This window comes from Pimephales promelas, chromosome 19 (assembly GCF_988280905.1).
Source record: "Pimephales promelas chromosome 19, fPimPro1.hap1.1, whole genome shotgun sequence".
Lineage (NCBI taxonomy): Eukaryota > Metazoa > Chordata > Actinopteri > Cypriniformes > Leuciscidae > Pimephales > Pimephales promelas.
The window spans coordinates 22,722,923-22,746,616 of record NC_142787.1 but is presented as its reverse complement, the minus strand read 5'-3'; the positions used below and the strand labels follow the sequence as shown (position 1 = coordinate 22,746,616).

The 23,694-nt window shown below is 36.9% G+C and overlaps 4 protein-coding genes across 5 annotated transcripts in view; 2 read left to right on the top strand and 2 right to left on the bottom strand.

Moving 5' to 3' along the window:
* Positions 1 to 2,101, bottom strand: part of LOC120490749 (complement C7b) — a 73,200-nt gene extending 71,099 nt beyond the window's left edge. The window contains exons 1-7 of the mRNA XM_089124037.1: positions 2,048 to 2,101; positions 1,578 to 1,627; positions 1,407 to 1,482; positions 1,176 to 1,317; positions 954 to 1,089; positions 243 to 381; positions 17 to 151 (exon numbers count right to left, since the gene is read on the bottom strand). Coding sequence (XP_088980163.1) covers positions 17 to 151; positions 243 to 381; positions 954 to 1,089; positions 1,176 to 1,317; positions 1,407 to 1,482; positions 1,578 to 1,627 — 678 coding nt within the window. The 5' untranslated portion in view covers positions 2,048 to 2,101. The remainder of the gene's footprint in view (positions 1 to 16; positions 152 to 242; positions 382 to 953; positions 1,090 to 1,175; positions 1,318 to 1,406; positions 1,483 to 1,577; positions 1,628 to 2,047) is intronic.
* Positions 2,102 to 3,046: 945 nt separating this feature from the next.
* Positions 3,047 to 8,021, bottom strand: LOC120490750 (succinyl-CoA:3-ketoacid coenzyme A transferase 1, mitochondrial). The gene is made up of 17 exons (XM_039688152.2): positions 7,826 to 8,021; positions 7,026 to 7,137; positions 6,717 to 6,807; positions 6,308 to 6,443; positions 6,014 to 6,163; positions 5,789 to 5,895; positions 5,560 to 5,620; positions 5,342 to 5,449; positions 5,115 to 5,229; positions 4,917 to 5,011; positions 4,785 to 4,833; positions 4,257 to 4,329; positions 4,063 to 4,138; positions 3,876 to 3,965; positions 3,703 to 3,783; positions 3,508 to 3,609; positions 3,047 to 3,213 (listed from the first exon to the last, which is right to left on the bottom strand). The coding sequence occupies exons 1-17, from the start codon at positions 7,922 to 7,924 to the stop codon at positions 3,178 to 3,180; spliced, it is 1,581 nt and encodes a 526-aa protein (XP_039544086.2). The 5' UTR covers positions 7,925 to 8,021; the 3' UTR covers positions 3,047 to 3,177.
* Positions 8,022 to 10,835: 2,814 nt separating this feature from the next.
* ghrb (growth hormone receptor b) lies at positions 10,836 to 20,563 on the top strand. 2 transcript variants are annotated; one of them, XM_039688092.2, is made up of 9 exons: positions 10,836 to 11,192; positions 12,505 to 12,595; positions 15,726 to 15,861; positions 16,059 to 16,231; positions 17,146 to 17,330; positions 17,568 to 17,709; positions 17,801 to 17,891; positions 18,149 to 18,218; positions 18,306 to 20,563. In XM_039688092.2, exons 1-9 carry the CDS (start codon positions 11,190 to 11,192, stop codon positions 19,167 to 19,169), a joined length of 1,755 nt encoding a protein of 584 aa, XP_039544026.2. In that variant the 5' UTR covers positions 10,836 to 11,189; the 3' UTR covers positions 19,170 to 20,563. The 2 variants fall into 2 exon arrangements, with proteins under 2 accessions (XP_039544026.2, XP_039544027.2); XM_039688093.2 differs by lacking the exon at positions 10,836 to 11,192 and adding an exon at positions 12,291 to 12,320.
* A 101-nt stretch (positions 20,564 to 20,664) lies between these two features.
* On the top strand, positions 20,665 to 23,335 carry ccdc152 (coiled-coil domain containing 152). The gene is made up of 8 exons (XM_039688096.2): positions 20,665 to 21,290; positions 21,404 to 21,509; positions 21,786 to 21,854; positions 22,285 to 22,349; positions 22,536 to 22,638; positions 22,795 to 22,922; positions 23,009 to 23,104; positions 23,207 to 23,335. The coding sequence occupies exons 1-8, from the start codon at positions 21,228 to 21,230 to the stop codon at positions 23,330 to 23,332; spliced, it is 756 nt and encodes a 251-aa protein (XP_039544030.1). The 5' UTR covers positions 20,665 to 21,227; the 3' UTR covers positions 23,333 to 23,335.
* Positions 23,336 to 23,694: the final 359 nt, after the last annotated feature.

Here is a 23,694-nt window from a genome sequence, read left to right as displayed (position 1 = left end):
CTGAATCTATCATTACCTTGTCTTGTTTCAGTTTGTTATGAAAGGTTTTATGATCGTGACCTCCTCTAATTCTCTTTTTCTCCTCTTCATGCCTCATGTAAGACCAGGAACTGTCATAGTACTCATCACTGAAATCATTTTCTACCCTGACCTGAAAGGAAATGATAGAAACTGTTAATTTATATTAAACCAGCCTAGATATCATTATAACATCAGACATTGGCCAAAAATGAACATTGTACTTGAAAACTATATCTGAGTAGACTTTGCGGAAGTCTGTAGAAATCTCTATGGTCTCCACTGAAGACTTTCCTGCATTGCCCACCAAAGCTACGAGTGTTAATGACACCGGCTTTCAGCTCACCCGTCAACACATCAAACCTATTGGAGCCGAAGCAAATATTAGTTTGCTGTATTGTATTATTCCACTAATATTATACAAAGTAATTGTACTATAGGGGTGCTTCTCAATCGGAAGGCTGCATCCTAGTAAGGCTGCATATCTTGGCAGCCACATCATCAATTTTTGTCAAAGGGCATCTCAATAAATCCTTTGAAAGCAGCCTTTGTTTTGTCTTTCATTTGGCCTGTTTTGAAGGATGCATCAAGTATCTTTTGTGTCCTCCAATTGACTTTGGAGATAAAGGCTTTATATTTTTTTGTTTTAAATGAATTAGCCTAAATAATGTAAAACCACTGGGAGACCACAGATGGTTGTCATTAGTACTGCATTATATTGTATTTTTTGCGTCGAAGCCATATGCGCAGCGCACTTAATGCTTTAATGTAACGTTAATGACGTTTAATGCACAGAAGGACTAAGTTAGCCTACAAAGCTCCTGGACTTAGACTAGGACTTAGAATTAGACTAGGAAGAATGGATACGGCCTCACTATGCAGCCTTTCGCTTGAGAAGCACCCTAGATTATACTGTTAGGTGTAGGCTGTTGTACCCTCTTCCTGTGAGGTCAGAGTTGGGCGGAGGCTTTTGCTCATTACATACTATAGTTCCACTACAGCGCTGCTCATCTAAACCATCTTCACAGTCATGATCTCCATTGCACACCAGAGATGGATTGATGCACTGACCTATAAACAAACCAACAATGAAAGCGGTAAAATGACTGGATATTTGTATTTAAACAAATTCAATATCCCAGATAGAAGTGATTTACCAGATGTGCAGCGAAATCTGTTTCCGCACCCAGTCTGAAGGGGGCAGCGTTTCTTTGGAAAACAGGATTGTTTTTGCAAGGCATCGCCTGTACAAGTGCTGCCTCCAAACTGAGGGAATGTGTCTACATGACGCAATCGAACCTTAGAGAAAACACCACGAGGAGGTCACTAGCCACAACTGAGGTCATTCAGTTGTGGCTAGTGTTAATGCTGCTTTAAAGCTGTGTTACCTGTGTCTTGGTACAGCCGTCACACTCTGACCAGTCTCCATACGGTCCCCACCTGCAGTTTATCGGCTGCTCACACCTTCCGTAACAAACGCATATGGCGAGTTAATAGATGCAAAATGTCCAGCATTACTTAATATCATCTGTAACATCTAGGATTCATGCAGCACTCACCAAATATAAGGCAGAAACGTGACCAGAACTAATAACATGGCTGGGCACATCTGAAAGCATAATTGAAATTAATATTTTGAATATATAATGTTTTATATATATATATATATATATATATATATATATATATATATATATATATATATATATATATATATATATATATATATATATTTCCGTTTTTAATTTAATTATAAGTTAAACATTTTTTGTTTAGATTTATTTTTTCCTTTATTTCAGTTAGTTGCAGCATTCTCATATTTTAGTTTTCTTATTTATAATTTATTTTGTTTCAGCTTTATTTACCAAAATTGTTTTAGTTTTATTTTTACTAGCTTTAGTAAACAATAACGTTGGACAAACATAATCCAGCTATGACTACAGTGCCATATTTACTATGCTTTACATCTGCGAATCATTTCTGTACCTTTTTTTTTTATTATTAGATTTTTTTTACTAAAACTCCTTACCTTAATGCTGTTGACTAGACAGATTGTGGGCTGTGGCAGGTACAGAAATGGGTCCTGCTCATATAAAGGGGCTCTTTATGACATCATCCTGCCCTGGTCAGGAATTCCCAGCATGACTCGGCATGTAGGACATTCAGTGCTGGCTCATTTTCCCTCTCCCTGACTTTGCCAGTCTATGTTTCCTCTCTGGGATTAATGTCACAATTTCACAATCTAGTCTTTAAATCTGTAAATTTCAGTAAACAATGTGTGCATGTTGTTTCTGTGTCTTTAATTTTGAAAAAATGGATGGGATTCGTTTTGCATTGTTAGGAGTGTGGTGAAATAGTGTTCTGTTCCAAACCCTGTGGAACACTCAGACCTATGTCTTCGGATAGTTGTGCAATCTTTGTTGTTCAGGTCGATGACCAATCAGAGAGTGACACTAGGGTCAAAAACTTCCACTGAGCTGAAATCTAGTGGTCTGCTATGTCTCACTGTGTTAATTAATTTGGACTTTTTACAGAATGTCAACAGGATGCCTGTTTACAGTATATTATGTTACATATTTAAGTAATAAAATGACTGCTGACAAAACATTTTTTTTTTTTAAAAAACTAACGTTACGCCCAACATTATTTATTTCAAATTGTGGCAAGAATAAATGATTCAGTATAAAGTGGCGGTGGCACAGCTTCATTATTTAGAGCTGATTAGCTTAAACTGACATATAAAGATATGAAGTTACCACCCACAAACATTAAAATACGATTAAAATAAGTTTCAGTGCATACTAATATTTAAAAATACTAATTCTAAAATATGCAATGTTATATCTATTTGGATTCTATTGACTCCATCACTTCAGTTCAAATGACAATGCAATTTCAGACACATTTTAGCTTGGCAATGTCTTCAACCTTACCTTAAAAGATGATGTTTTAACTCTTGGACAGTTACTGTGTTCTAGTTCTATATTTCTAACAGCAAGTCTAGTCTTAATTAATAAGGAGAATCATGCATGTTTAATACTGAAATCTGTATTTATTCCACATCCAAATAAAACTGTTGATATGAATGGAATTCTCTTGCTCTGGTCCTGTCTCAGCATACTGGCAGAAGGACATTGTCAATAAATCCTTGGTATTACCTCATATCTGTTTCATTGGTTGTAAGTGTAGAGACACCTGAAAAATAGCAAAACGACTTAAATCTTTCCCCCCAAATACTAGATCTAAATAAAAGTGTGGGAGGATCATGTTAATCTAATCCTGTCAGTCAAAACTAGTTGATTTCTAAAAACAAGATAGTTGCAGACACATTTCATATACACAGATTTTTACAAAGAGACCAAGAGGGTTACAAAGCACTATGTTTCAACAGCACATATTGTTTGCCTGGATGAATCATTTTTAATTGCATATAACTTTATCACAGCCACTACTGAACCAATTCAACAAGTTTGGTTCTGTCAGTCTTACCTCAAACTCTGTCCCAGTGCATGCTCTGATGTCATCTGGTGTCAGTCCTTCCCAAATCTCAATGAGAGTTAAACCCTTGCTCTTATCTACATCAAACACTGCCTAAAACAAGAGACAACACACATCCCATGTCCTTGAAAGGATCCAAGATATGTCCAAATACTATTCTGTCTCTTAAATACTTTACATACTGACCTTTTCCGTGATTATACGGTCAACACACTGTTTTCCAGTCAGAGGAAGTGTGCACTTGTCTAGGATTTTATGCTTTCCACCCTTTAAATTGAAGGTCAGAATATTACAAAGAGTGATGATACATTAAAGCGTAATGACTGTAAATGAGAGAGTAAGGGTTCAGGGCATTGTACCTTGGCAGAATGTTCCATAGTGATCACTACTTTTGTGGCATCACTAGACACCAGGTCCATCGCTCCGCCCATACCCTTCACCATTTTACCCTGAGAGAAACACATGGTACATGTCAAACCAAGCAAGTAAAAACATACGGCTTGTTTATCAGTGATGAGACAATACAATATAGCATAAAAACCATACTGGAATCATCCAGTTGGCCAGATCTCCATACTTGGAAACCTGCATTGCTCCCAGCATGGTCAGATCAATGTGACCACTAAAGTAAAAGGGTACAAAAGGTGAAGTTAAAGTGAAAGAGAAATATGGGAAAACATTTGCTCATTTCAAGTACAGTTTAGTTTAATCATAGATGACTGATGCATTCAGACACTAACCCCCTGATCATGGCAAAGGATTCATCGCTGGAGAAGTAGGCAGCTCCTGGATAAACTGTTACTGTCTCCTTACCTGAACACACAGGCAATGATCTGAGTGACAAAGAAGGACTTCATTTTGTTATTATATTATATTATATTTAATTATATTATATTGCAATCTGTCTCAAACACACACTTTCGGCTTCTCCTATAACTGGCCGCCACAGTGGGACATCCGCATAGTTATTTGTCACAGATTTTATGTCTGATATTTTGTAATAGTTATGTTTTAATCTCACACACACACACACACACACACACACACTTTCCGGTGCTCCTGTTACAGGTTAACACAATGGACCAACCGCATATTTTCACAGGTCACAGGTTTTATGTGAGATTATTATATTATATTATATAGAATTTATTATTTTAACCCAATATTTTCACTCACTGTTACACTTGTTTATATATGGTGTTGTGACATTTAATTGTTGTCATTTAATTTAACAGATGATTGAGTAAAAATAAGAGAGGTCACTGCACCAGCATTGATTAAATCAGGATCCACTTCACTCTCTGTTGGATAGGGACCCTAAATGGACAAAAATAAAACAGTGTATTGGAAGTGAAAAATAGTTGGGAAATTACTCCGGTTATTAAATAACAAAAACTCACCAGTCCCAAAATTCCATTCTCACTCTGCAAGTGGACAACGATTTCAGGACTTATGTAATTGCTGGCCAACATAGGGATTCCAATGCCAAGATTTGCTGGGAAGGATGTCAAGGTATATTTGGGAATAAGACTGTTAACAATTATAACTTTTGTTAGCATGTTGGCAGTGATATCTGTGGTCAAGCTACTGAAGGATACCATACATGCCGTCCTGAAACTCCAGTGCAGCTCGCCGGATGATTCTCTCCCGGGTTATATCTGATTCCTGTTTGATTTTAGGTTTCTCTTCCTTACTAGACTGAACCATCCTTTTCTATAAATAAAAAGAAGTCCTCAGCATGACTTACACAATCTTGTAAAGTTAAATTTGTACTAAATTGAACAATATAATGAAATAAACAGTAATGTTCATCTGTCTTTCTCGCCTCAATTCGTTTTTCATAGCTGGCTCCTTTCACTACCCGGTCTACATAGATGCCGGGGATGTGAATGTCTTCTGCCGCAAAACTTCCAATATCAACAATCTCCTCAACCTGTGAACCAAAGTAGGATATTTTCAACACACATAGGCAAATACCTCAAACACGATATTCCAGCAAATATCAAAGCCACAAAGATTATCACAAATTGAAAGGTCACAAACCTCCACTATGGTCACTTTGGCTGCTTTACACATAGGCTGGTTGAAATTACGAGTTGTTTTCCTGTTTAAAAATGATCGTGGAAAAAAGTTTAGTAATAATGTGATTTACAATTATTCAAACAAAGAGGTTCCTTAGATTGATATTACACAGATAAAGTCTGACATCTAGTGGACAATCTAAGTATTTATGCACAGAGGTAAAATATCATGAATGCAGAAATATCTTAACCTGAAAATAAGATTTCCTGCTTTGTCACATTTCCAAGCCTTTATCAAAGCAAAGTCACCAGTGATGGCTTTTTCCATGACATAATGTTTGCCATTAAACTCTCGAACCTGGACCAAACAATCAAAACACAAGAACTTGATCCACACAAGTATTTTTTTTTTCTGAAAGTGAAAAATTTAAAAATATGTTTTGGACTATTTTTGACAGTGATTTGCATCACCACACCTCTCTGCTTTCGCTTGCAATAGCAACGCTGCCATCTTTGTTATATTTTATGGGCGAGCCGCCCTCCTGGATGAGAGTGCCGTAGCCTGTGGGAGTGAAAAACGCTGGGATACCTGCACCACCAGCTCGTATCCTCTCTGCTAGTGTGCCCTGGGACAGAATCAAATCAATCAAATAGCCAAGTATTGAAGGTCAACGCATGAATTGTTATTTTACTTCCTTGATGTAGTGAGGGAAAAAAGTTGGATTTTGCTTGATTCTGCATGGAGAATGTAAATAAGTTAAATGTTCTACCTGAGGGGTAAGCTCTAATTCCAGCTCGCCTGATAGATATTGTCTCTCAAACTCTGCATTTTCCCCAACGTATGAAGATATCATGCGATGTATCTGTTTGGTTTTCAGAAGCATGCCCAGGCCAAAGTTATCCACCCTGACATCAAACAATTACTTAGTTATTTAGACACACATGAAATCACATCATGCAGTGGTCTTGCTTTAAAGCCTTGATTCCTGAGGGCCCACTTCCCTTTTTCCCTCTTTCTTGTCCCTTGACCCTATCAGATTATTTCACAGTCTTTTTTGTGTTTAAAAATACATGACAGGAACCCCATGTAATTTAACATCCCAGTGTTGGTTACGTTAGGAAATTCCTTGGAAACAATCATGTCCTTTTGCTGACATTTTAATTAGAAATCTCTCTCACCCAGCATTGTTGCTCACGGCCGTGATGCCTTTTACTCCTGTTTTCAACAGGCCGCTGATTAAATTCTCCGGGATCCCACACAAGCCAAAGCCTGGGACAGAAAAGGGGGAAATTGAACACAAACAATAACGCTTGGGGACTCATTATGTTCTATCTACAACAAAGGATATCAGTGGAGGAAATACCACTTAGCTGTACAAACAACTTATCAGATACAGTAGGACTGCATCCATGTGCAGAAATATATATAGGCCACATGCAGCGCGCACATGTATGGATGTGGCATAAGCATTCAGTTCCTCCTTTTACCTCCAACAAGAAGCGTGGAGCCATGAGGAATGTCTCTGACGATCTCTGTGGGGTCCGTATAAAAACATGCACTCCACGACTGAGAGGTTGAGAAACGTGAGATGTTGAATTCCTGTGGGGTAATATGACAGGGAGAGCATGGCACACTTTTAGGCACAATTAAAGTGAAAATGCAAGTGCTGTCGCTTTGAACCTCTGTTGATTTGTACGGTTGTCTGAATCAGGCAAAACTTCAGTTCTTCGAAAAGTATACCGTAAATAATGTAGCATTAGAAGTTAATTAGGCTATATCAGGCTCATTTAGCTTTTATAAACAGCTGCATTTATAAAAATGGAGAAAAATCAACACATTTTGTGATTTTATTTAGGCAAGATGAAATGTGCTGAGTGTGCCAAGGTTCATACATCACGAACAACCTGACAGTGCAACATGGACATGTGGACATGCTGATACTGTGTGCAAACACATCATTGCTGTTCAAACAGTAAATCAATACAGCAGAATTAGTTTATTTTAAACTTTATTTGAATCTGTTCCTCCGTATATGCAAAATATATAGCTAACTTCACAAAGTGCATTGTTTGGATGTTTGATTTGCATCAATATCTCTAACTGATTAAAGGGATATGCTTAACTCTTTAGATAAAAAGATTATTCAGGGATTGCCATATATTGACATCTATCCCTTAAAACTTATTACAATAAATGCATAAATAAACATCAAAGAAAATGTATGAAAACAAATATTTACCTTTATTTAAATATTAGTGTTCTCAGCAGTTCAACTTCTGTTACTTACCTTACCATGATGAATATAAATACATCCCTGAGCTCTTAATGAAATTAGTCTTCCTCTGAGAAGAGAATCGGACCTAGATAGTAATCTCTGAAATGACATTTTCAAAATAACTTAACTTAAACTTTTTACAGGAAAGCAATCACTGTCTACAACAGGACCTGGATCCTGCAGTTTTAAAATAGGGCAAAGGGAAGGTTTTCAGGGGGTTTAGGCACTGTTTGAAGTGTACTTTTGTACTGTCATTTTAGATCAATGAACCCCCCCTCCCTCCTGCATACACCAACTGAAACTATTATAAATGATACAACATCATTAACCGCTGTTTCCATTAACTTCCATTAAATTCTTTATATAAAATCTGTAGCATTTATTGACAAACACTGTCTCTGAACAAATAAATAGAAGATTCAACTTCAACACAAGCTTAGCTCTCTGTACAAAGACAATGGTCATAGTTTATTCCCTTATTTTCCCCTGAGATGGGAGAAATAATTATTTAAGTGTTTTACTTACTGCTTATTATGACGTTAAAATCGTTATTTTGCGTCATAATAAGCAGGAAGTCATATTTCATTAAAATGTGTTGAGACTACAAACATTAGCTCATTATTATTCAAGGGTGTGAGACCCACTCACCCTACAGACCTATGACAGATCAGTGGGTGGGACTTCACTTGCAGCTATTGAATCAATATATCAGCCATTTTGTTTGGAGGATTTTGAAATTCTGCTGCTCGAATCCGATGTTCATGGCTGTCTTTACGAGTCGCAGTATAGTGAAGAGCAGCTGAGGCTGATGGAGGAACCGGAGGCGGCTGCCTGTCGCAGTCAAGGAGCCCGGACTGGCTGGAGCTGGGCGGACTGCTGGTCTGCAATTGGCTGATGGCAATTTCTCCTGAACGAAATCTCTGAATCAGAAGAGGACACAGACGTTTGTGTTGTGATGTGAACCATCCTAGTTTCGCCTGACCGAACATCCAGGTATCATGCAGTAATTCACCATATAGAAATAAATACAAACGAGGAGTAATTCACAAATGAGTTTGCTAATATAACGTTAACAGGGTTTGTTGTTGTGGGAAGAAGGAGGTGGGAACCGGCGAACATTTAAACATTTTAATAGTAAAATGAACAAATACAAAACGAAATTAGGCCAATAAGCCTCTCTCGATCTGCCATCATCGCTCCTCATTTTATGCTTTCGCTACTCCATGAGACGTGAGACCGGCGCGCGGTGTCTCTCATTATCACTCACGCCACCGGCCTAGCGCCGTCCTCTTACGTCCCTTGCCCTCGATCGTCCTGCTCGCCACAGCCAACTAACTAGAAATTTTGTGTGAAATGAATTTCAAACTCTGGTGACGGCTAACGTTAGCCTTCTAGATGGAAGAGTGATTTCTCTGTGTGCGCAGTTTCGGATTAGTGGGTGTGACTTGCGGAGCTGTGCATTGTGGGAGTTGTTGCACCTTTCGGTTATTTTCTGTCTTTTCTCGGTCAAGAGGGCACCAAATTCAAAAATTATTTCACATTTCCACTACATATATGATACACTTTCAATAGAGATTAATTTTGAAATGGGTGAAATGCTCCTTTAACGATCCACAAACAATCTAAATCAAAGAAGCCAGTCATCTTCTGCACAATGTTCCTCACTACTCATGGGGAGGAAGCTAAATGCTATTAGAGCACACTTATTTACAACACCATGCAAAAGCACTGAAGACCAAGGTTAAAGGTTAGTCCCTTTTAAGACGTTTGACAGCTGTTGAGAAATGTCCAGACTACCACAACAACACCACACAGGAACAGTGTTGTTTGTTGAGTTGGTTGCTGTGTTTGTTTGTCATATGAGATTTACAAGAGACTTTCCTTTAATGTAGATCAAGAGACTTTCCATACAGATCAAGAGACTTTCCTTTAAGTTTATGATGGTTAAAATGTCCATACAGATCAAGAGACTTTCCTTTAAGTTTATGATGGTTAAAATGACCTGTTTTGTGATATAAACATTCAACAACAGACATGAAGAATGGGTTTGTGTGTTTTAATAAACTCGAGATAAGCCTGAATGAGATTTATAATACACTTTTAAACGTTTTATTTGCCATGTAGGCTAAATATGAATGTTATCTTAACCTCAATCATTTGCATGTTGGGATCAAACTATTAAATTGAAATATTAAATAAAAATATTTTCTGTTGAATTAGAAGTATTTTTTTTTCTTTTAAATCTAAAATTCCAATAGGATTCCAAGAGCAAAAAGAACAAAAAAGATGTTAATGTAGTTTTCAACAGAAAGGCTTATTTTTCACAAGTTAGGCAAGTCACGATTTATAAGATGTAATTTATAAAATGTGTCTTCTTTGGTATTTCATAATTATTTTACTGTTGTGGATAAATAAATGAATAAATAAAAAAAAATATTTATTAGCTTTTAGTCAGAACAAAGAGATACAGAGATTAACTTAGATAAATATTCACAGTTTCTCACACAAAAATGTGCCAACTAAAGCTTGACTGAACGCCTTACTTTTAAATCTTCCACTTTGCCACACAAACTTTTCTACTACATGCGTCTGGCCTGGTTGAGTCTTTAACCATGGTCTAAACTCTAGATGGTACTGCAGGACCCCTCAAACACGTGTCCCAGTACAGTCACGTGTACCGTTACAACCCTGCATTGTTTATCATGTGTAAAGCACCTATGGAGAGCACAACACCACAAAACCTCCAATAATAGCCATTGGGGATGAATAAGGCTATGTCTAAGTGTGTAAACCTAATTACACAGACAGCTGTGATTCTGAGAATGACTGTCAATGTTTGCAGCTTTAGAGGGAAGCTCAGGAAATTAATATCTGACCACAATGCACGATTGATGTATTCCGCTGTATTTTTATAATATAAAAATCAACACAGTGAGAATTAAATAACGCGCGTGGCATTCCCCACCCTTAGCCCAGTTGTGGGAAAACACTGTGACGCTTTAGGGCGGAGTTCCGTGAACAACATTTATTTTTCCCATGCGAAAATCTAACGTGTATGCAGTAAACCAGCAAAGTGTCCCGCTGTATAAGGATTTACTTTACAAACTTCATATGCAGGGTGCTTCAAAGAAAACTGGCGCCGTTCTTCGAATGCCTTAGAGAAAAAACTATAGTAAGATACGGATGCTGGAGCCAGATGACCAGAGAGAGTAGCAGCCTGGTTCAGTCTGTCAGAACCACAGGACACGTTTTAGGCAAGCGGCAGAAGAGTTCTAAACAATTGATTGATTTAACCAAGCTGTCATACAAAGAATTCAAGTTTCCCCGAGGAATACTTTCATAGAAGTACAGAATAAATCTGAAATCACTCTTGGAAATGGTGAGTTCATTGTAAGGAGACAAACGTGGGATTTATTATTTTATTACAGTGATTGCGGATGCTGAAATATAAATTTTAAGGCAAAACAAAACAGATGTATTATGTAAAGTTGTTTTAACTGCATTCTGTGTCGTCTGGAACACTTGTTTAGGCTATGTTTATCATGTTTACGTGAATGGTTTACGTCATGTCCAGATGTGGATGACAGGCTATACAATACGTTTTTAACTAAGCAACATTACTGGAGTAAATATAAATATCAGCATGCATCAGTTCTGTCTTTGGCATGATTGCAATTTTAATATTTCTTAACAGTTCAATGAAATATTTCAGTGTTTTTTTTTGGCCAGTAATTTGTATATTTCATCTTGAACTAAGAAAAGTCCTAAAAGAAGCCAAAAACTCAATCTTTTTGTGTCACCAAGCAACTGGCAAACTAAAAGCCGGACTGAAACACTTGAGGGGAGCGGAGCGACAGAGATGTCAATTTCCTTTCTGAAGCTCTGATGAAGCTTTGATTTTTAAAAACTCACTCCTCCTTGCTGGAGTGAGTTACATATCTTCACTTTATTTGTGTGAGTAAAACACAAACCATTACCTCACATATTTCTCGCTCAGGGCTGGCTAACTACACTCTCCCCTCACAAACTCTTCTGTTAAATGTCCTGGGGTACAGATTTTTGTGCTACTTCTTTACAATGTTTTGATATATAGTCATTTGTGGTATTGTCATGTCAAATAAGAAAGGTGCACAGAGACTATTTCAGACTTCTTTCAGGAAACTCCATATCAAACATACAGTGGTTATCAACTTCCTAATTATACACTTTGGCATTGTAGAACAGGCTGTACCCATTTTATCAAGGACCAGCCCTTGACCCTCAGTGAGAGTTTGTTATCTCTGTACTGCTGCACTGAGTGTAAAGACCATTTTAATCTCAAAGAGAGGAGCTGAGATCCACATGCAGCTGTAGTGCAGAGTCAATACGGATTTCTGAGAAGATGTTTTTCAGAAGCAGATTGGAGCAAAGCCATGTTGTCGTGAGGATATATTTCATAACCGCTGGCTAGAGCCTTTGGTTTCAAATGGATGGCAGAGAGGACTGTTTACTGTGATTTCGAAATCCTGTCAGTATCATGCTGATTGAATTCTGCAATGAAATAAATTTAAAAAAATTGACCTAACTGTGTTTGAATTGAAGTAAAGATGACAAACGAAGACTTTTAGGACTATTAGCTGGTGCTAGCTTCCATTACTCTCAATGTAGGCTGTTGACAGATTTCATATTTGACTTTATTTTGGTCTTCACAGGGACTATACTGTAACATGGAGACCACCCTTCTCATCTGTATCTTATTTACCGGTGCTGTGGCAACACAAAGTGTGCCTCCTACAATACAAGGTTAGCAGTTTATACAGTCTTTTGGCCTAGCCCATTGTGACATGTCTTGCTTGAGGCGTTTCAATTTGGAACATTCAGAGAAAACAACACAAATAATTGCCACTTTCAGCAACTTTTCCCCCCCTTAAAGAGCCATGTTGTTCAACAGTGTAGCTAAACAACAAGAAAACAGGATGTTTTCTTTAGCAACCCACCCATTGTGAAACACTGAGGTAGCTGTTTGGCTTTCTGCAAATAGGACCTCTGCATACTGATTGGATTTTACATAATAAATAAAATAAATCCTTAAGTTTAACATATTTTCAGGACTCCAAATGCAGGCTGCAGAAAAACTGTAGTTAAGCAAATTAAACCAATCTGAGCCGGAATCAGGATTTTTCCATGGCTCAGGGGGAAATTAATGAACTACACTACAAAGTTCTCTTTCAGCTGTTTCCCATTGCCCATTATGAATTCTATCAAATATAATGTTTTCTGAATGAAAATGGCAGCGGTAAGTGGGAGGATATGCATGTTGCTTTATGAAATGGATGGTTAACTTAGCTTGACAATCACACTGCAGGTGCTATTTTTGCTATACATTAGTTTCTATGGGAACATATTCTACTGAAATGGCAGCTCTGATTAATTATTATCCTTTATCAGGCATATTAGTTCAGAGTATTAGTTTACAAACAATTTACATTAAAAATGATGTACATACAGTAAGCTGCATTATGGTAATTTGCTTGTCAACGTTTAAAATTAGATTTTTTTTTTTTTGAGAGTCTGAGTGTAATCACAAGATGCAAACCAGAATCAAACTCACAAACATGAGAATACATGATTGCAAATCTTTTACATCATCAAGCAAGACATTTTGATGTAAAATTACATCAAAATTACTTGATGTAATTACCCCAATAGCCCCAAACCAGCTGGGCAGCATGACGATATATATTGTGGAGATGGTATAAAATACCTATCGTTACAGATTTTGCCATATCCTCCTGTATATTGTAGTAGGTAAATATAGGCTACACGTGTAGCATAGCACTAATGACACTTGGAGTGATAAAACGCACGTGTCACGGTTCACGAATCACAATCCCTGTGTGTGTTGTTATGGACTTTTATTTTGAAGTTTGACTCTTGTTTTGTGCTTTGTTCACCTCATGTTTCCTTGCTGCTCTGTTCCCTGTTTGTTGCCATGGACACTCATTTGACCACACCCAATCTCCTCCTCAGTTTCCATAGTAACTCATTAGTTTATAGCCCTCAATGCTGATTTCTTCTATGTAAAGCACTTTGAATTACCATTGTGTATGAAATGTGCTATATATAAAAAATAAACTTGCCTGTTCTCCTTGTCGGAGAGACCCATTAGTGGTCTGGCGTTCTGTTACGATGGCTGTTTAAAAGAGGAACGAGTCCATGATAACAAACGTAGGTTCAGTTCTTATTGCTTGAATGGTCGAATTCACACTTACAGTAATTATGTCAAAACGCCCATCGTGTGGAGTATTCATGTAAACATAGATGGTTATGTCTCAAGTGAAAGTAAACAGTTGGTTGTAAACCGGATGTGTTAATCAGTATATTGGATCGGCATTCGGTCATAAAGTCACAGCAACCTGATAAACCTCCTGCTCTCTGTGTCATTAATCTTTATCAAACAAAAGAGATAAAAATGCACTGCTCTTGACTGAATAATAACTTTTGTAGCTTTAATAATAATAATTAATTCTATAACTAATTAATTATTATATAACTAATTTATAACTAATTTATTATTAATTCATACGGGGAAGACTATGCAGCATTTGATTATTCAATTTCTGTACTTTTTCTTCCTACAAACCTATTGTACCTGAACAATTAATTTAATTAATATTTTTGAATAAAAAATAAAATATTATAATTAGGGCTGTCAAATGATTAATCGCGATTAATCGCATCCAAAATAATAGTTTGTGTTTACATAATGTATATTTAAGAATAAAATATTATTTATATATAAAATACTTATATTTATATATAATATAAATTATATATATAAATCTATATACAGTATATTCATGAAAATATTTCTTAAATATATGCAAACATGTGTGTATTTATATATATAAAATAATTATACACAGTGCACCCACATATATTATGTTAACACAAACTTTTATTTTGGATGCGATTAATCGTTTGACAGCCCTAATTATAATGTAATAATAAAAATGAAATAATATGTCTACATCATGATATATATTGATATTGTGAAATAAGAGTTTGGTCATATCGCCCACCCCTGCCCTAAACAGACAAACTCAAACATGTCCAGTTCACAAGCCAAGCTAGCATGATGGCTTTTAATTATAATTCCTCTGTTTTTCCTGAGGGGGGAAACTACAAAATATGAGATGATGAAGAATAATATTTTGCATAAAAACATCTGCTAAATGATTAAACGTAATGTAAATAAATGAACTGAAAAAAGCACTGGGAGTGTACTGTAAATAACCAGACCAAACAGATGTTGTGGCCTAAATTCATTTTTTCTATTATACACTACTTTGAGATGAATCGTACCATTGGGAACCATGTTTACATTTAGCTATTACCTCAAATTGTCAATTAGTTTTAATAAGTGTTAATAAGTTTTATCAGAATTGTTGTCTAAGGTCGAGGAGAGTTTTTTAAAGAGCTTGCAGGCAATAACTGCTGTGCTGCCACTCATATTCTTCTTCATGTGAAAAATGCCAGAACACATTTCCTGGAAAACACAGCTGACAGTTATAGCCCAACTGGGATTTATGTTACATCCTGTTAGTCCTAAACTGGTTTAAACTGAAGGACATTCACTGATTTTTTTGCCCCTTTTCAGAATATTATTTTAGCTATAAAAACTTTGATCATTCTCAGCTGTGCTTGATGGCACATATTTTAAACTTTTACATAAAAAAATAACCTTATTCCTTATTGAATTGCCAAAAAAAAAAAAAAATCATTAGAATATAGAACTTCATTATTGATGACATGTTTATATATCTTTTGAAATATTTATTTTCTCTGTCTGTATAGAAAACTATGACATTCCTGTTATTTATTTCTTGCCTTAGAGCAATTATGTTCAAGTATGTTTTTCCTCTCTTTGCAGGTCAAACTTCTACTTTGCCTCATCTGACTGGATGCTTTTCTCGAGAGCTGATGACTTTCCGTTGTCAGTGGGAGACTGCATCCTTACAGAACAGCAAAGAACTTGACGATCTGAGGCTATTCTACATCTTAGAAAAGTAATTAGTAATCATAGTACACTATAGAATAAAATGCAGTATTAATATATATAAAAAAACTGCATGATAATTGGTATTATTTGGTAACATAACTCTCTTGCTCCTACAAGTAAAAGAGAATTAATGCTATAGCAGTCAGTCGATAGACAAATAACTGTTCTTCTAATAATGATCACCAATTTCCCACATGTCTGCAGGGATTCTAAGAATGAGAGAAAATGGAGAGAATGTCCAAGTTACAGCTCCTTGAGGAATGAATGCTACTTTAATTCCAGTAATACTGTCATATGGTACACTTATGTGATTCAGCTGCGTTCACGCTCTCTTGATGTTGTTTATGACGAAATATCTTTCAACGTGGAGGACATTGGTAAGGCATGCTTTCAAGTATATAACCCGTGGTGGCAAAAATATTTGCTATTTTTAGCACATATATTTACATATGCATACATATAGGTTTTTATAAATGTATTTTCAATAAGTTTTAGTTACTTATTTGTTAATTTTTTATGTACATTTTATAAATAAATTAGGGCAGTCAAACGATTAATCGCGATTAATCGCATCCAAAATAAAAGTTTGTGTTTACATAATATATGTGGCTGCATTGTGTATATCTATTTTATTTATATAAAGTACACACACATGCTTGTATATATTTAAGAAATATTTTCATGTATATACTGTATTTAGATTTATATATAATTTATATTATATATAAATATTTATATATAATATTTTTTTTCTTAAATATACATGCATGTGTGTGTATTTATATATATATATATATATACAAAATAATTATACACAGTGCACCCACATATATTATGTAAACACAAACTTATATTTTGGATGCCATTAATCGCTTGACAGCCCTACTATAACTTACTATTAACTCTTGACTTTTGCCTCAATAAACTCTAGTAAGGTAGTTGTATAGTTTAGGTATTGGGAATGGAATAAGGGATGTAGAGTATGGTCAGGCAGAATAAGGCTTTATATGTGCTTTATAAGAACTAATAAACAGCCAATATCGTAGTAATATGCATGCAAATAAGCTAGTTAATAGTGAGAACCGGACCCTAAACTAAAGTGTTACCAGATATATTCATATTGTCCAAAATATACTTTCAATAAAACATTCTTAGGAGTTGATGATGCTCTTTTAACTAAACATTCCCACCAGTCTTGTTTTGCTCCTTGCAGATAACTAACCCCCCCTTTTTTCATTGCATTAAAAGAAGAAAAAAAAATACCTGCAAACATGTTCCATTATTTTCTCAGTGTTTCCAGATCCACCTGTAGGACTAAACTGGACTCTTTTGAGTATAAGCTCAACTGGCTTAATCTGTGATGTGGTTGTGAGATGGGATCCTCCTCCGTCTGCTGCAGAGAATGTGAAGACAGGATGGATGTTGCTGCTATACGAGACACAGTACAGAAAGAATGGTTCAGGCCAGTGGATCTCAGTGAGTCATGACTGTGCATTCGTCAAATCCAGATTTCTAATCTGCTCCTAATAAGGAACAGACTTGAAGTCAAATGTGTTTCTTGAGGAGTTCCTCTGAAGCTTAATTAAAAGTAATTTGCATTTGATTCACCATGGTAAAGACTATGACCTGGATTTTGCAGACATAATTAGACCATGTTTGGAACACAATATCTTCAAGGCTTCGAGGTTATGACGTGTCTTTGTCTCTCTACAGCTGGAGAATGGCAAAGAGACACAGGCGTATGTCTATGGTCTCTGCAGCAACACTGAATATGAAGTCAGAGTCAGGTCAAAAATGAGAGGCTACAATTTTGGTGTCTTCAGTGACTCCATCTTCATACTCATTTCTAACAAAGGTCAGATTAAAGATCTACCGGTTTTTAGGTTTTGGAAGGAAGGAATTTTTTTTTTTTTTGTGATGTTTTGAATGTCTCCTTTCATTTTCAGAATCAAGATTTCCTATTACAGCTGTGCTTGCCTTCTCTACTGTTGGTGTCATAATTATCTTGATGCTGATTGTAGTTTCACATCAACAAAAGTAAGTACACGCTCTGTTATATAACAGTGCAAAGGAAATCTGACAGCATTATGTATGAATACAATGATTTACTGTGGCATTCCTATCTAAAGACTTAGTTTATTTCATTGCATTACAACTAAAACACAATAAATCACAACTGAATTCCACTGAACCACATTCAAGACCCCAATATAGGCAAATTCAAAGTCAGGCAAGACAGATTCTCATTTATAACACAAAGCTTTAACTTAACTGTGGCCTGATTTCTGTTGTAGGCTAATGGTGATTTTCCTGCCGCCAGTCCCCGGACCAAAAATCAAAGGGATTGACCCTGTGCTTTTACAGGTGTGCGACTTCACATTCACATTTCATTTTGTAGAACGTTTAGGGGCTACAAATTAAAGCTTTTCTGTTTGCTTCATTTCTCCACAGAAAAGTCAGCTGAGTGAATTCACATCAATCTTAAGTACCCACCCGGGCTTGCGGCCAGAACTCTACAGCAGTGATCCTTGGGTAGAGTTCATAGAGGTGGACATTGACGAACCACACAAGAACGAAGAAGAGCTCCTTATGGACTCTCCGGTTTCTGACTCACCTCAAATGTCCAGTGGTTTCAGGGATGATGACTCCGGACGGGCTAGCTGCTGCGATCCGGACCTGTCAGATCACGATCAAACGGATCTACATCACCCTTCAACCAGTTGCCACGACGGTTTCCACCCGTTGTCCCGTACACACTCTGGGCCGCCGCAACCTGCAGCCGCCTCTCCACAAGACACAACCTGGTCTAGCAGCCTTTACTCACAAGTGAGTGATGTCACCCAGCGTGGTGAAGCTGTGCTTTCTCTGGAAGAGCAAGAAAGGATGAACACCTGTCATGATGAAACTCAGAAGGATAAAGACAACAATAAGAGAAAAGAAATCCAACAGTTGGTGGTGATCCCTGACGAAAGAGGCTACACCTCCGAGCTTGTTGCCAGTGTAATCAGCGCCCACCTCGATAAGCCAAACCCACCTATTACAGACCAATCACCGAGTCAAGAACAACACAGTGGATTCAGAGACATTCAAAACCTGAGCACTGAGACGAACACGTCCTCTCCGTCTACTGCATTTCCCATCCTCGCAAAGCCCACCAGTCCAGAGTACACTATGGTAGATGGGGTGGATTGGAAAAACGGTCTCTTCCTGAAACCAAATACTCCAACCACCCCACAGAAGGCAGCGGTGAAGAATTTGCCAACTCCTGAAGGATACTTGACTCCTGACCTACTCGACAACATTACCCCTAACTAAAAGTGGAGTACGTTTGCTCTTTGTGCATGTGGCGTCTGACATGGTTAGCCAACATCGAACAAGACACGGATCCATGATCCAAGCCTTCTCCAGGGGAATGTGTGTCATCTTTTGGCAAGCTACTAGTGGGCTGTATAAAGGCCTGGAATCTTTTATTCTTCTAATTTTAAAGGTTACCAGCTTCAGAAGTTATTTTGAGCAGACATGAAGCAGAAATATTTAATTCAATTCAAATTATTTCTATAGCGCTTTTCACAATGCATATTGTTTCAAAGCAGCTTTACAGAAAGTGCATTTCAAAGTGCAGATAGTTAATCATGTATTAATTTGGGGCATAACATATCGCCGGCATTGAGTCGTCTCTTCACAGGCGTTTAGTCATCTATACAAATATACATTACATTATACATTATCTTTTACTGGCAGTTGTATAATAGTAATATTGATGTATCATGTTATACCACCACTATGTGCTTACTTAAGATTTTATCATCAGTGTTAAAAAGCAATCTTGTGTTTATGTGAACTGTTACAGGCTTTTGTCCTCAGTGCCACAATAATGTATCAATATTGTTTCACGACTAGCCAACTTTGCTGAAAAAACAACAAACAAACTAAAACAGAGTAAACCAGGCTGATCTGGTTTCCTGGTCTATCAGTTTGATGTTAGATTGTTTTTGGGCACTTTTCAAGGGAGACAGACTAAGTTTTCCGAGCAGCTAAAAAACAGCTTGGCCAGGCTGAAAGGCCATAAACCAGCTAAAACTATAGTTGTTTAAAAGGGGTCTTTGGATGCAAAATTCACTTTTATATGGTGTTTGCATACACAACCACCATACAATAATAAAAAAAAATCCATTCACTCCATTCATTCATTTTTTTATCCTCAAAAAAAGTCTCAACACTCTCAATAATCAAGCCGTTTGGATTATCTGAGCAATATGATGTCATGTTTCTCATACTCTTCCCACGACCGCTGACTGTCCTGTATTAGCATATTTCCTCGTCAGCTATTTGTATAGTGTATATTTGTGACACGTGTAAACATGCCTCATGGAAGAGAGGGGTGGGGTAAGAAGTTGCTCATTATCATTTAAAGAGACTTGAACAGAGCTGTTTTTGAGGAGGTAAAAGGGCGTTTTAACCAAAGTATTGAGGAATTTTTACCACAGTATGCTACAAATTTTACATGAAGACCCTAAAGAATCATACCAACTTGTGGAAAATGGGCATCCGATGACCTCTTTAAGATGTGTTTTTTTTCTAGCATGGTGTGTACTCAGTGCTGCTATTTGGGCCTTGGTTCAGTATTGGTTATCATTTCAAAAGAGATGTTTTTAACTTTGTAATATAAGCTGTATCTCGAAATAAAAGGACAGCAATGAACTAAGAAATACTGGTTTTGCACTCTGTGACCTACTACAACTCCCGTTATACTCCCAGCTTACACAAGTGGACTAATGCCAAAAGAGTAACTCTATGATGTAGGATGTAAAGTTTGGTGCCTCTTGTGATTTAGACAAACAGGGTTTCAAGGGTTACGTCTTTTGGTGTAAGTCGTAGTCCGTCTGCTGGAAGCTAGTTATTTTAATTGATGAAGTTTTACAAATGGATATTTTTCTTACAAGATCACTTCGCTGCAGAAGGCCTTTATTTACCCCCGGAGATGCGTGGAGCTCTTTAATCATGAATGGATGCTTTTTGATGGACTTTAAAAGACATAATAACACACCTCATTATAAAACTTGGAAGAGCCAGGTAATTTTTTTAATATAACTTGGATTGTTTTCATCTGAATGGCATGTACACCTAAGATGGCTTCAGGGTGAGTAAATCATGGGCTTTGCCCAAAAATGAAAATTATCCCTTTAAGACTTTTTTCTGTAGTACTCCCACTGTCCCAGGGATCACGTGGTTAATAATTCGAAGGCACAACATTTCACCTTTCTTTTACTGTCTATGCATTTCACACACCATTTACTATAATTTGTCCTCAAAGTGACGACTAAGCGTCGGATATTTATTTGCTGCCATTGCTGCTGTTAAACGCCGGCCAAGATGAAAAAGCTTACTCCCGTCGACTTGACTAAACTTGTGAAAGATTTCATCCAACTGGAGAATGTAAGGCCTCTAAATGTATATAAGATATTAAAGTAACCTTTGTGAAGAATGTTGTTATAAACGCTCTGTGAATGCGCTTATGAGGTAAATTACCTGAGTTTTGTGTGATTAAGAAAATTACGGAGATGAAAGGGGAAAATGCTACTCTTGAAACCCAACTGGACGAAACTACCAGATTTCTAAAACTCTCACAAAACAAGGAGAAACATTTAACTGAAGGTAAGACGATACATATATGTGGATATAAAATAAGATATTCGCCAAAGATTTGGGGGAAAATTGATTTCTGCTGCCACCTGGCGGTGTAACGATAACAACGTTTTTCAGTTAACGTTGTGTGTGTGAATTTTTGGGTTTACATTTCTATCCCCATACTTCCCATCCCCATACCCCATACTACCCCATATCACTCTTTCTACTTAAAGTTATACCGTTAATTAATGCAGTATATAATATAATAACACCTTATTTGACATGGTTTACTTTCTTCTACAGAGAGAGATGGACTTTTGGAAACTGTCAAAGGTCTACAACACACCTTACAACAACAGTGCGACCTCAGAGGTAGTGAATCATCTTAACTCTTAGGCTAGCTACTGTTCTCTTAAAGGGATAGTTCACCCCAAAATGAAATAATCATTTACTCACCCTCAAGTTTTTTCAAACCTTTATACATTTCTTTACTCGACTGAACACAAAAGAAGATGAAAAATGTCAGTAACCAAACAGTTGTGGGCCCCATTGACTTCTATAGTATTTGTTTCCCCATACTATGCCAGTCAATGGGGTCCATTAACCTTTTGGTAACCCACATTGTTCAAAATATATTCTTTTGTGCTCAGAAGACGAAAGAAACTCAATTGGAACAACTTATGGGTGAGTAAATGATGACATCATTTTCATTTTGGGGTGAACTGTCCCTTTAATATAACACTACAGTTAATTTCATTACAATCCAAATTTAAAATGAATGAATGATCACAACACTTTCTAGTTGAAAATGAAAGGCTGAAAAATGAAGCTCTTCAGATGAAGAAAGAAAATGAAGCTCAAATAGAGGTAAGATGGGGCTCTATTCAATTACTGCTGGCACAAGCATAAAATTGCAAAACATATTTTTTTAACCTCATAGCATATTTGCCTAAGTCATTTAGTGTTTTCTCTTGTTGGACTAATGACTAATTATGCTATGAGGATAGTGATTTGTGTTTGTTTGAGCTTGATTCTACCCCTGTTTGGTTGTAGGAAAGCAAGGCTCAGCTTCAAAGACTGGCAGCTGAAATGAAAGCGCTGCAAGATCAACACCAGAGGGAGTTGGAAGACTGTGAAAAAGAAGCGCAAAGGAAATGTGAGTGAAAATCAGACAACTTTTTGTCTATAATCCTTACAGTATCAACAGTAATAAAACAGATAAGACATCTAGTATAGCTACTGTTCATTACACAGTTTTAAAAAATTGCAGGATTATACATTCAAAAAGGAAACATTTATCTTGTTTTCTAAGTGGATGCTAAAGATACTGACCTGAAAGTGGCTCATGAGAGAAATGAATGCGCTTTGGAGGAGATGAGAAGGCAGATGAGGGAGAAGGAGAAAGAACAGCAAAGCCAAACCATTAAGCTTCAAATGGAGGTAGTTTTAATACACTATTAATGCATATACCTTATTTAATGTTTGTTTTAGTTTTATGGCTGTAAAAATGTTTCATCCATTTGCAGTTCGGTGCTAAGCTTGCAAGGGCCCAGAGCATGTCTGCAAAGAGTCATCCACAGACACAAGCCTCTGCTCCTCAACCACAAAACATCTTTAAAAGAGTGAGTCACACTGCATAACACCTCATTGCATTTTGGAAAGCAAGGTTTATGATTACACCTTATTTCTACCTATTTTTTCTATCGTTGTTTTTGTGACTTCAGAAGCTCCAGTTCATTCAGAATGAGAAAAACAAAGAGATCGAGGCTCTGCGTCAGAGGGTGAGAGAGCTGGAACAGCAGAGCCTTTACAGCTTGATGGACCCTCGCCTGAAGAGGAAGAAAAACTGAGACCTGTTATGATCTGTCCATTGTAACGTGAGGGCCAACCTAATTTTGTTTCACAGTTGTATTTATTTGAAAATGCATTTCGCTTAGAAAATATGCTAAATCTTTTCAACTACGTTCTGTGTTATGTTCTTAATTTAATAAATGAGTATTTATCAACATATAGCTGTGAAGAATGTTATATGAGAGGTCCTTCAAAAGGGGTGCAGTGGCAGGTGACACTGATTTCAGGGAGATTAAGGCCTGTAAATGTTGTCCGCACACCTGTAAACACAACGGCCATGTTCCAGATAAAGCTTGTAATCTCATTAATAGAGACGTTGGCAATTAAGTGCCTTCCTCATGCACACAGACGTGTGCGCGCA

Bases quoted from the DNA above. Each gene is read 5' to 3' on its own strand.
- ghrb (XM_039688092.2), top strand. The intron at 16,232-17,145 runs GTAAGGCATGCT...TTATTTTCTCAG, and splicing joins TTTCAACGTGGAGGACATTG to TGTTTCCAGATCCACCTGTA. The intron at 18,219-18,305 runs GTGTGCGACTTC...ATTTCTCCACAG, and splicing joins TTGACCCTGTGCTTTTACAG to AAAAGTCAGCTGAGTGAATT.
- LOC120490750 (XM_039688152.2), bottom strand. From the start codon at position 7,924: ATGTCATTTCAGAGATTACTATCTAGGTCCGATTCTCTTCTCAGAGGA. The intron at 6,444-6,716 runs GTGAGAGAGATT...GTTTGATGTCAG, and splicing joins GCCGTGAGCAACAATGCTGG to GGTGGATAACTTTGGCCTGG. The intron at 3,610-3,702 runs GTCAGTATGTAA...CTCTTGTTTTAG, and splicing joins ACCGTATAATCACGGAAAAG to GCAGTGTTTGATGTAGATAA.
- ccdc152 (XM_039688096.2), top strand. From the start codon at position 21,228: ATGAAAAAGCTTACTCCCGTCGACTTGACTAAACTTGTGAAAGATTTC. The intron at 21,855-22,284 runs GTAGTGAATCAT...AACACTTTCTAG, and splicing joins ACAACAGTGCGACCTCAGAG to TTGAAAATGAAAGGCTGAAA. The intron at 22,639-22,794 runs GTGAGTGAAAAT...TTGTTTTCTAAG, and splicing joins AAAAGAAGCGCAAAGGAAAT to TGGATGCTAAAGATACTGAC.